General features: G+C 49.8%; 1 protein-coding gene across 1 annotated transcript in view; it reads left to right on the top strand.

The window, feature by feature from the left end:
• scn8aa (sodium channel, voltage gated, type VIII, alpha subunit a) overlaps positions 1-12,866 on the top strand; it is a 49,935-nt gene that overhangs the window by 21,571 nt on the left and 15,498 nt on the right. Inside the window, 11 exon segments of the mRNA XM_030360788.1 lie at positions 270-554; positions 2,281-2,517; positions 2,519-2,590; positions 4,511-4,646; positions 4,938-5,176; positions 6,735-6,908; positions 7,393-7,749; positions 8,284-8,757; positions 9,623-9,740; positions 10,126-10,280; positions 11,071-11,244. Coding sequence (XP_030216648.1) covers positions 270-554; positions 2,281-2,517; positions 2,519-2,590; positions 4,511-4,646; positions 4,938-5,176; positions 6,735-6,908; positions 7,393-7,749; positions 8,284-8,757; positions 9,623-9,740; positions 10,126-10,280; positions 11,071-11,244 — 2,421 coding nt within the window.

The following is a 12,866-nucleotide window of genomic DNA, read 5'->3' as shown; positions in this document are numbered from 1 at the left end:
CTAATCACACTCCCACCTGGTGGTATAATATGTCTCCTTTAATATTTTAGACAAAGTCCTTAAACATTGCCGGCCCTCTTCAGTTGACCCTCATCTCTGAGACGTATCTCTGCAGTTCACTTGGTTGACATCGTGTCTGTGGCTCCCTCGTTCCCCCCTCGTTCCCCACGTTGAATTGTAATTCAGCACAGCAAAGGGCCTCGTCCGTTAAAGTTTTATTGACCGTAACAAAAACTCCCTCTGTCTCCCCCCCCGCCTGGCGTCGGCAGACCGCTGCCATGGCGACCTCAGCGGGCACGGTGTCGGAGGACGCGGTGGAGGACGACGGCGGCGAGCACATGTCCTGCAGCTCCTCGGACATGTCCAAGCTGAGCTCCAAGAGCGCCAAGGAGCGGCGCAACCGCAAGAAGAAGTGGCGGCAGAAGGAGCAGGACAAGGAGAAGGGCGACAGCGAGAAGTTCGTCAAGTCCGAGTCCGACGAAGGCAGCAAGGGGAGGAGCCGCTTCCGTTTCCCCGACAACCGCCTGGGCCGCAAGTCTTCCATCATGAACCAGGTGAGGATGGAAAGGATGCGACTGTAACCCCCCCCATTGTGAGAATGTCTTCAGCTAGTGATCTGCGTTAAGGGGGTCAGCTGTCAAGAGATATTGCTATTTGTAGCGTAATCAAAATGCTGCTTTATTATTTAACAATATTTATTTAACATGAGTACTCTAAAGGTTTTTTTTTATTGACAATACTGTACGCTCTGAATATGACTTACACTCATTTGTACAAGGCCCTTAAATAGCACTTCTGTTTTGGATAATTTGTGATTTCAGAGGGCGTGTAGAGCACCGGAGTGCGCTGCACAACAGAGTAGTGCATGATACTAGGGGGCTTCTAGGCGGCCTGACAGATGTAGGGGGGCACACATCCGGCCTGTGAATTATTCACAGTGATTACATGAATGTTTCAGGGGAACGGGCTGCAGCTTTGTGTACAGCTCTGACGGTACCGGCTCCTATAGCGCTGGGCTGGTGTTATAGTGCACTGTTTTCACATCGGAGAGAGGACATCGTCTGTCGGTGTTACATAATGAGAGATTCCAATTGGACGAACTTCATCATCCAAACGGTGGAGAAAATGGCTGTTGTGTTTTACACTCGATTCGATGACTTCCAGTGCAAGTGGCCACCGCTATCATAGTTCAGTTTATGGGTTGTAATATAGAGCTGTGGATACTGTGTACTTACCAGCCACAAAGTCAGAGACTACTAACCTGTGGAGAGCCTCAGCAGAATCAGGAGTAACAGGAACACGTGTGTGCTTGATTAATGCAATCACAGCCGTCATGTCCCCTTACATTGTGGGGCTGTCCTCTTCCTCTGTGTGTGACCTTGCTGCTGTCAGCCCCCAGTGACATCATTATGTATTCACTCTTTATTGACATGATCACGCTGGCAGAACACGTACCGACTGGAGTAGGGGCCGTGTTACCATACATTTCTTGAATAAAGGACAAACACACACACACACACACACACACACACACACATCGCACAGATGTTGACTTTCACCCTGACCTCCAGAATTGATGACAATAGGAATGAAGATGCAATCAATGCGACTCAGAAAGCCCCTGGACCACGATGAATCACAATCACCACTGTTCTCCTCCTTACCTCTCCCCTCTTCTCTCCTTTTGCTTTTTCTTTTTTTTGCTTCTCTCTCCCCCCAACTGCCCTTCTCTTCTCCTTTCCTCACCTTTCCTCCCCTCCTGTTCCCCCCCTCCCCTCTTTCGTCCTCTCCACTTCACCTTCCTTCTCCTCGCCCCCCATCTCCCCCACTGTTATCCTCCCTCCCCCTCCCTCCCCCTCCCTCCCCCCTCCCTCCCTCCTTCCCTCCCTCTTGACTTTACACATGCCTTCCCCTTGGCTCACATCCACTCCCCCCCCTCCCTCCCCCCTCCCCTCTCCCCTCCCCCCCCCCCCCTCCCTCCCTCCGTCCCCCCTCCCTACCTTCCCCCCTCCCCTCCCCCCTCCCCTCCCTCCTCCGTCCCACCCTCCCCCCTCCCCTCCCCCCCTCCCCTCCCCTCCCCTCCCCCCCCCCTCCCCCCCTCCACCTCCCCTCCCTCCCTCCCTCCCTCCCTCCCTCCCTCCCCCCCCCCTCCCTCCCCTCCCCCCTCCCCCCTCCCCTCCCCCTCCCCTCCCTCCCTCCCCCCTCTCCTCTCCCCTCCCCCCCCCTCCCTCCCTCCCCACCCCCTCCCTCCCTCCCTCCCCCCCCCCTCCCTGCCCTCAGTCCCTGCTCAGCATCCCCGGCTCGCCCTTCCTGTCGCGCCACAACAGCAAGAGCAGCATCTTCAGCTTCAAGGGCCGCGGCAAGGACCCCGGCTCGGAGAACGAGTTCGCCGACGACGAGCACAGCACGGTGGAGGAGTGCGAGGAGCGCCGCGGCTCCCTGTTCAGCCCGTACCGCCGCAACAGCTACACGGGCTACCACGGCAAGCGCAACAGCACGGTGGACTGCAACGGCGTTGGTGTCGCTGATCGGGCCGGGCGGCCGACTCCCTGCCTGAGGTGAAATAGATAAGGCAGCCTCTGACGACAGTGTAAGGAAGTCACTGAGTAGACCCCGTCTTAGGCATGGCCCCCGTTACTCCCATTTTTGGCGCCCTCCCTCCCTCCTCTTTTCTCTCTTTCTCTCTGTCTACTTTCTCTCTCTCTCTCTCTCTCCCTTGCTCTCTCTCTCTTTGCTACTCTCTCTCTCTCTCTCTCTCTCTCTGCTACTCTCTCTCTCTCTCTCTCTCTCTTGCTACTCTCTCTCTCTCTCAATTTTTCTCTCTCTCTCTCTCTCTCTCTTGCTACTCTCTCTCAATCTTTCTCTCTCTCTTTCTCTCTCTCCTCTTGGCTCTATTTTTACTTTTTTCTCTATTCTTCCATCTTTGCAAATCCGTATGTATCTCTTGGCTACGCGCTCGTGCCCCCCCCCCCCTTCTACCCCCCCCCCCCCTCCCCATGCCCCTGTAGTGTATGCTGCCCTCCGACACCATAGGCAAAGAATGGAGATATAAACCGAGATATCTTGGTGTCTTATGTATATGATCAGGCAGCACCTTGTCGTGAAGAGGCCACTGCAAACGGGCCTCCCACTGACTTGCGCTATTCACTAGGTGGTTGTAGCTATTGATTTGTTGACTGTAATGTATTGATAATGTCTTAGGCAGCTGATGAATTATGAGAACGACATGTGTCTAGCTACCTTTGCATTAACGCACTCATACGTGTTATTAACTCTGCTAATCTATAAAAATACTATAACTTTACTCCCCTAACATCCGAAGCAGAGCATAACAGATACTGCGTAGACCACTAGGTTAAATGTTCAGGTCTCAAATTGAAAAGGTAGTAGGAAAAACATTGTTCCAAACAAGTCAACAAGTATGTTATTAATTTTGGTTGCAGTGCTGTCAAACATGATGTGTTGCACTGCCGGTAGCCTTTCGCTCTCCTGTGTGGGCAGAAACACAGAGGTGGAGAAAAGAGAGGGAACTAAAATTGTAGAGGAGCTCATGTGTTTCCCATCCTCTGTGGGAATAAATAAACCAAACCCAACACTCTGTAAGACACACACTCACACACTCGAGCCTCAGCTGCTCATTGAGCACTTATATTACATCAAGCTTCAGTTCATTTTCTCGCCCTCCAATACGGCAGATTAAGAAAAGGAGGGCTGCTGTCCTTGTCTGTCTCTCCCCTTCTCTGTTTCCCAAATCTCCCCTCAGTCAATCAGAGTGGATTAGCCCTTTTGTATCGACTAGCCAGCATGGTAGACGTAGGCATGATGTAGCGATAGCATTAGTAGCATAAGGGCAATGATGTCATGTAGTTTGTATTCTCTCCCTCTCTTTGACTTGGTGCATGCACACATGCATGATAACTTGAATGATGTTATATACTTGCCCCATATGATCTCTCAACAATGCTCTCTGGATGGTTGCAATATAAGTTGTATGGTTTCCAAAGCTAGGACAGTCGCTTTGGCTTTCAGGTAAAGATAACAACAGCCAGATTCTGGGGAGACACTATTTAATTAAGCAGTTCTTACCTTATATTGCAATGTTAGCAAATATTCCATTACTGCATGACGGGATTGAAAATCCACTCATGCTCAGGCAGTCCCCCCTGCACAGCATCTCAAAAATCTCAAAATCAGTAAATGTAAACCCTCACATCCAAGACACACATTTCAGAACAGTTTCTAGAGGGCGGCTGCCACTTTGGCCACGCCCTTCGTGATTCTAAACACTGCTTATAATCAAATAGTCAGTCGTCTTCCTTGAAAACCAGCACTGACATAGTGAAGGATGAAACACGGTCTGCCCTCCTCCAAACGAAAAACAACAACAGCAAACCACCAACCAACCCATCCTCTTCTGTTGTGCACTTCCCTCTGCCGGCCACCGGTGGTGCTGTGAGATGGTGATCATGTCCTCTCCATGGGTGCTTGATTCTTCCTCTCCCCCTGACAGCCGACTACTGAGGTTGAGGTGAAGAAGAAGCTGTCGGGCTCCCTGATGGTGTCTGTGGACCAGCTTAATACCTCCTTTGGGCGGAAAGAGCGGGCAAACAGTGTTATGAGCGTCATCACCAACACACTAGTGGAGGGTACTGCCACCTTAACCCAGCCTATTTAACCTTCTCATCATTCAAACTGACACTCCTTTCTCATTTGGTTGATTTTTAGATCTGACATGTATTTCCTGCTTATCTGCTTTGCATTATCCAACAGTACCAGATACATACAACGCATACAGTCTACTTTTATTTTTTCCATTTTTCGACTTACCCTTGTGCATGCCGGTTATGTTTTCATTTTGCCTGGTGTGTGTTTTTTTTCCCGCTGCTGTTGGGGGTCTCTGTTTGTTCACATGTGAATCGGTGCGCTGTTGTCTCCAGAACTGGAGGAGTCCCAGAGAAGTTGTCCGCCCTGCTGGTATAAGTTTTCTAACACCTTCCTGATCTGGGAGTGCTCCCCCGCTTGGCTGAAGATCAAGGAGATCGTCAACCTCATCGTCATGGACCCCTTCGTGGACCTGGCCATCACCATATGCATCGTGCTCAACACGCTGTTCATGGCCATGGAGCACTACCCCATGACCCCCCAGTTTGAGGGGGTGCTGTCTGTCGGCAATCTGGTGAGTCAGCGGCGGGATACTAAAGAGACAAGATCCAACCGGTGTCGTGGTGTTTTCTGTGTTTTTCTGTGTTTTTTCGGTGTTATTGGTGTTTCTGTGTGTTTCATCTCCTCCTCTTCCTCTTCCTCCTCCTCTTCCTCCCCGCGCCGCCGCCCGGGGAAAGTGTGTGGATTAAAAATAGAGTGTGTCTTCTCTGGCAGTAGGTCGACATCGTCGACTCATCTCCTCGCACCTCCTCTTCCTCCTCTGCTCTCCTCCAGCTGTGAGGGAAGAAGGGGTTATTTTTGGCCGCGTAATTGGCCGGTCCTTTGTTGTCGATAAAAAAAAGTATGTCGGCGCCAGACGGCCCGCACACGTGCCCACGGTAACTCTGCTGTTTTCTGTCCCCTCTTGGTAGGGCGGCCCCTTTGGCGCTACCGCCCCTCTGCCGGCCGGCCGACCCACGGCCATTAATATTTCATAGGTCCCGGGCTGGACAGGGACCCTCTAAGGGGAGGACTTAGGCCCGGCTCGGATGACTCCGCCCTGGCCACGGCCGCCATTAGTAAATCAGGGCTGTCCGCTTCGACAGAACCGTAAATCTTCCCACGCGCTGCGCTGATGCTTTCAGCGGGGACCAGCAAAGCAGTGGAGATTAGACGCCGACAATGGAAGAGCAGACGAGAGATTATAGATACAAGCAGATGGATTGTGTACATACACAGAGCCACTACCCTTCACCTGCCATCCGTGATTATGTCTGTGTGCACGTGTGTCCGTGTGTGTGCATATGTGTTGGTGTGTGTGTTCTGTGCTGCTTCAGAATGAAAAGTCCATACACACACACACGATAATTTATTGCAGGTGGAACATTTTCTAGGTCACCTTGATGCAATATGAGTCATCGTCTGAGTTCTGGTACCCTCCACACATCCCAGACACACCCACTTGAGACACTCACACCCCCGCGCGCACACTCACACCGTCATAAACATGCACGTCACCAGCAAGTCCCATGGCACCACGGTGTGAGCTCCAGTGATCGTGAATGACCTTCAGCGATTCATTAGAGCTGTGACAAGCACCAGGCTTCCCTTAGACAGGGACAGCTGCGCGTGTGTGTGTGTGTGTGTGTGTGTGCGTGAGTGTGCGCCCTCGCAAACATGCACACAGACACAGATAATGCATCACGGAAAATACTGTATGAATTACAATTATGGTTTAATAATAGATGCATACATCGGGGGTATTTCGCTGAATGACATTATGGTATGGAATTTCACACGAAAAAATAACGTTCACAGTAAATGAGACTGAAAATCATTGTGAGATGAACAAGATGCACAAATATTATTTTTAAATTATTATTATGATTATGATTATGATTATTATTATTATTTTATCCTTTATTCAACCAGGTTAGTCTCATTGAGATTCCAATCTATTTTACAAGAGAGACCTGCTCAAGATGGACAGCAGTACACTACAAAATAAGTGAACACAGAGCAATGGCGCCGAACCGGGGTGTGGTCGTCATGGTTGTTGAGCCTTTGTCTGCTTGGTCTGGCCCCACTACCAGGTGTTCACCGGGATCTTTGCAGTGGAAATGTTTGCCAAGCTGGTGGCCATGGACCCCTACTACTACTTCCAGGAGGGCTGGAACTGTTTTGACGGCTTCATCGTGACGCTGAGTCTGGTGGAGCTGGCCCTGGCGGACGTAGAGGGCCTTTCGGTGCTGCGCTCCTTCCGATTGGTGGGTCATCCAGGAGCACATGGGCCAATGCTACTGCTGCTGCTACTGCTAATACTACTGCTATTGCTGCTGCTACTACTGCTGCTACTGTAACTGCTACTTATGCTTATAATAGAGTGAATATGAGCAATAATATAAGAACGTTATTAGGGTAACGTTATTAGGGTAGGTGTGCATCATTTGCACACCTTTGAAACATTTGACACCTTTCCAGAAGACACATGTCAGGATGCATGAGCTTGCATATAAATATAAAATGAAACGCTATAAAGTTATTTCAAATGCACATTGGAACTGTATTATGTATGATAACGTCTTAAGATAACTGCTAACCTGAGACTCCTTTTGGTTATCAGGATTTCACTACAAATCCGACGACAAGAGTGCCAGCTGTGATCAGAGTACAAATGTTTTCTTCGCTAAACGACCCATCCTCCCTCTCCCCTCCCTCTCCCCTCCCTCCTCATCGCCTCCGCCTCCACAGCTGCGAGTCTTCAAGCTGGCCAAGTCGTGGCCCACCCTCAACATGCTGATCAAGATCATCGGCAACTCGGTGGGCGCCCTGGGGAACCTGACCCTGGTGCTGGCCATCATCGTCTTCATCTTCGCCGTGGTGGGGATGCAGCTCTTCGGCAAGAGCTACAAGGACTGCGTGTGCAAGATCGCCGTGGACTGCAAGCTGCCGCGCTGGCACATGAACGACTTCTTCCACTCATTCCTCATCGTGTTCCGCGTGCTGTGCGGCGAGTGGATCGAGACCATGTGGGACTGCATGGAGGTGGCCGGCCAGGGCATGTGCCTCATCGTCTTCATGATGGTCATGGTCATCGGCAACCTGGTGGTGAGTGTCACTGTGCCCCCCCCCCCCCCCCCCCCCCACCCCGCCGGGTTTCGGAAATAAAACCGCCTTCTCATTTCTGGGTGGGCCTCCCAACATGATAATAATAATTCGTTTTATATAGCGCCGTTTTCACACCCAAGTCCCTCCGGTCGCTTTGCACGCACACGGAGCAAAAACCGCAGCAAAACAAACAAAACAAAACCAGTGAACATGATTGTTTGAGGGGCACAAGGAGGATTACCGAGTTTCTAGTATCATGTAGTTGGTTGTGGGAATGTTCACAACGGTTCCTTATCTCCTGAAAATTGACCGATCTTATTGTTTAAATAAGAATTCATTAATTAATTGATTCATTATTGGTTGTAAGTCGAAAATCAACTGAAATTAATGAAATAAGGTCATTTCACCCTCACACAGCTTTTTTCCTCATTTAGTGTTTACTCCCATCAGTGGCCATGCCTCAGGTTTACTGACCCTCTCTCATGAACGCTGCCCCCCCTCACCCCCTCCCCGTGTCCCCTCTCCCCCCGCCAGGTTCTGAACCTCTTCCTTGCCTTGCTGCTGAGCTCGTTCAGCGCCGACAACCTGGCGGCGACGGACGACGACGGCGAGCTCAACAACCTGCAGATCTCAGTGATCCGCATCAAGAAGGGCATCGCCTGGTTCAAGGCCAAGGTGCGCGTGCTCATGGCCAGCCTGCTGAAGAAGCCCCTGCAGACGGACGAGCAGAAGCCCCTGGACGACATGTACGACAAGAAGCTCAACTGCATCGCCAACCACACCGGCGTGGACATCAACCGCGAGCTGGACTACGTCAAGAACGGCAACGGCACCACCAGCGGCATCGGCAGCAGCGTGGGCAAGTACATGATCGACGAGGACCACATGTCCTTCATCCACAACCCCAACCTCACCGTGTGCGTGCCCATCGCCGTGGGAGAGTCGGACTTCGAGAACCTCAACACGGAGGACTTCAGCAGCGAGTCGGAGAACGAGAACAGCAAAGAGGTCAGTTGGAGGATGGAGATGACTCTGGGGTCGTTTTATAGTTTGCCTGGTTCGCCGTTGACCTGGGGGATTGTTGTTGTTTGAAGTATGAGATGAGTTAGCGTGACACGCAAACACAGACTACGTCAAGAACGGCATGTGTTCATATGGAGGTTGTTGTGGTTGCTGTTGTTGTTATGTTACACTACTATAAGCTTCTAGTGCCAGCTGCAATGTGTATCCTCTTGCAGAATATTAAATGCTGCACAGCCAAGACACACACACACACACACTTACACACACACACGCCCACTTAAACAGACACACACACACACGGTAACTTCATTACATGATAAACTCATCTAGGATGGAAGTAGCTGGCTGAGACGGTAGCTTAAGTGGCTATCTGCCAACCTTGTTCTTTCTGACCCTATCAGAGACACTCAGAGAGCCAGAGATGCTCTGCTATTTGATGATAGGTTCTTCTTGGGCTTGAGGTTCACATCAATGTTGTAACTTGTGCTCGGGATTCTAAATGCAATTATTAGGTTCTCACTCCTAAGAGTCTTCCACCGATTTTCATAGCGAGTGAGGATGCAAAACATGATATTATGTAACATCACATGAGCTTTATGGACTTTAGATGAATCAGATTACACTCATTATAGTGTACATTTCAGAGGTTTGGGAAAATGTAATTACCCCCTCCTTTAAACGAAGCCCATTAGGAGCTGGGCATTTTGAAACAGGCTTTTATAGCATGTTGGTGTGTATTCTGTATGTGTGTATGTCTGTGTCTGTGTATTTTGCTCTGGGCTCTTTGGCTTTTCGGTTGGATGCATTCATTTACGTGTGTCTGTGTGTTCATGTGTGTGAACGCCATCAGATGGACGACACCAGTTCGTCGGAGGGCAGCACCATCGACATCAAGCCAGATGTTGTGGAGGAGGTTGTGGTGGAGACTGTGGAGGAGTACTTGGATCCAGCTGCCTGTTGGACAGATGGTAGGAGGAACTAGGAAGCATGACTCCTTTAACCTCAATTACGTTCACCACACAGCACAATATAGCCCCTCAGGGTTCACACACACACACACACACACACACACACACACACACACACACACACACACACACACACACACACACACACACACACACACACACACACACACACACACACACACACACACACACACACACACACACACACACAATTAAATTACATACAGACATGCATTAAGAGTAATGTATGTCTGTATGTCTATCTGTGTGTGTGTGTGTGTGTGTGTGTGTGTGTGTGTGGGGGGGGGATGGGTGTGTGGGTGTCTGTGTCTGTGTAGATCCTACTATATGTGTGTATGTGTATTTAACATGTCTCCCTCCTCAGCTTGCGTGGCGAAGTACAAGTGCTGTGACGTGCCCATCACCCACGGGTGGGGCAAGCCCTGGTGGTTCCTGAGGAAGACCTGCTACCTGATCGTGGAGCACAACTGGTTCGAGACCCTCATCATCTTCATGATCCTGCTCAGCAGTGGAGCCCTGGTGAGAGAGACACGTCCACACAGCTCAACACAAGATTTGTGCTGACGTCTTTTGGACTTTTTTTTTATAATCATATTAACACACATTTCTCAGTGTTGTTATATTATGATAATAAATGATGACGTTGAATCCTCGTATCATAAAACATGAAATCCAGTCGAGCTTCGTGTTTTCACATTAACGGGTGAGAATGGGTATATCACGATTATATACTGAGAGAGTGTGGGTTATATACTGCTAGGTATGTCAGCAGTATTCAATATGTGATGAAAACATGAGTCAATAAACGTCCCTTTGTGGCTGAAATGAAACGGGCTGGTCTGTGCTGCGATAAATTGCCCCTCACAGGCCCTGTGCTGTCTGGTGGGGGTGGGTGGGCTGGCAGGATCAGTGCTTGGTGATTAATGGACTCAACCATTTATCAAAACGGGGGTGGGGGGATCTTTCTATTCCTGGTGATACAGAGAGCCGTATTGGCACTTCGAATGCTACTAAAGTAAGAATGTGTCGTGCCTTGGCTGTTCACAAAGATATTAATCAAGCTGTGTGCGTGTGTCGTAGTGTGCGTAGGAGTGTGTCGGTTTGTGTGTGTGCGTGTGTGAGTGTGTGCGTGAGTTTGTTCTTGTGTGTTTGTGCTTGTGTGGTTGCTGCAAATCATTGCTAGTAATCAGCACCCAATTGATCTGTATTGCTGCACACGTGTCATTCAGTTGAAATGTAAATCATCAGCCTGCTACGTAGTACGTACGTGCGCACCTAACCGACGCACGCCTGCCTCCCCCCGTCCCAGGCCTTCGAGGACGTGTACATCGAGCAAAGGAAGACCATCCGGATCGTTCTGGAGTACGCGGACAGGGTGTTCACCTACATCTTCATCCTGGAGATGCTGCTGAAGTGGGTGGCCTACGGGTTTGTCAAGTACTTCACCAACGCCTGGTGTTGGTTGGACTTCTTCATTGTGGATGTAAGTGCAGCTCCTTTGTCCCTCGGTGTTGTGTGTGGCGTAGTGTAGACAGTGAGAGGGATCCTTAGTCCTGGCCTAACCACACCCTGGTCCAAAAGCAACACAATAGACCCATCTGTCTGTATCCACCTGTCTATCTGTCCGTCTGTTTGTCCTCCTCTCTGGCTCTCTGTCTCTCTGTCTCTCTGTCTATCTGTCTCTCTGTCTCTCTGTCACTCTGTCTGTCTCTCTCTCTGTCTGTCTGTCTGTCTGTCTGTCTGTCTGTCTGTCTGTCTGTCTGTCTGTCTGTCTGTCTGTCTGTCTGTCTGTCTGTCTGTCTGTCTGTCTTTCTGTCTGTCTGTCTGTCTGTCAGTTTCTTCGTCTGTCTGTCTCTTCATTTATCAACCTCGTATCATTTGTAAATCGGTCCATCTGTGAGTCTGACTGCTTGTCTGTCCTTTTCTGTCTTTTTCTCTGTATTTTTACTTCACGAAAACATTGTGGAGCGTACGTCTCTGTCTATAAATCCCATTTCCTCTGTAGTTGCCCCTTGGGTGTGGTTAGAGAGAGACAGATCAGAACAGTGCCAGCAAATCAGAACAGCTAAACGAATGGACTGCGTCGGGGTCAGCAGACGTGGTGCTAGACGCAGGTATTTAAAGCTCCTGTCTTGAAGACCAAACAGATCGACTTGACTTTACAAAGGCCTCTGGAGCCTGTCGACCTGAAGGGCCTCCGCCACGTCTGTCATCACCTTTCACAGTTCATCCACAGTTGAAACAGGAAACCTTATACTTGCTTCTTGTCAAGTCTGAGATGCCTCAATATGAACAGTAATTTCCTGCTTGTGAACCCAGCGATGCTCCGTTTTCAATGTAAAACCACAAGCAAGGAACGGCCAAGTCAGACCCCTGCCCCCCCCCACTCCACCCCCATCCCCGACTATTGTATTACCACTGAGGGTAAAACAAGCGATTCAAATTTGAACCCAGGGCTGTGTTGCCCATGCATCAAATTAGAATTGGCCAATCAATAACCAGGCTTATTGATGTCTGAAACATTTTCGAGGCATTCTCAGCACTACTATTAGACGATGTGGGAAAGTGTTGCTGTGTGAAGCCGTCTACTGCCCTGTGTGTGTTTTTAAACTGTCACAACGTGCCTTGTGTCCTCTCTCTCTCTCCGTGTACTTTCTCTGATCCTTGTGTACGGAAAATCACACCCAGGGACATTCTTCCTGCTGTCCTCAGGCCTCGTTAGACTTAACGGAAAAAAAGTTTAACTGACAACATGAAAATATTAATTATAATTTTACTCTTAACGTAAGGATACTCTTATAAGACAGAAGAAAGGACCAAAGTCCAATCTCTTTCTGTTTGTCTTTGTCAAGGTCGTTTAGGACCATTTTAGGCTTGATGGATCTGGGTCAACATCTAAGATCTAAGGTCACGAGCGGATGGTGGAAGAACTTCCCTGAGTTGATGCCTTGTCCTTGAACTAATCTCCTTTCTGCAGCATCCGACTCCTCAGGCAGATAGCTGTGAATGGACCCCCCTGCCCAGTGGCCTGTGAGGGTCGTGTTGATGCGCTACGAGATTCACTGTGCTTAGTATGTACAGGTCTGCAGTCGTTTGGAGCCTTGA

The sequence above is a fragment of the Gadus morhua genome, chromosome 1 (assembly GCF_902167405.1).
Source record: "Gadus morhua chromosome 1, gadMor3.0, whole genome shotgun sequence".
In the NCBI taxonomy this organism is placed as follows: Eukaryota; Metazoa; Chordata; class Actinopteri; order Gadiformes; family Gadidae; genus Gadus; species Gadus morhua.
This window is presented reverse-complemented; position numbering and strand designations above follow the sequence as displayed.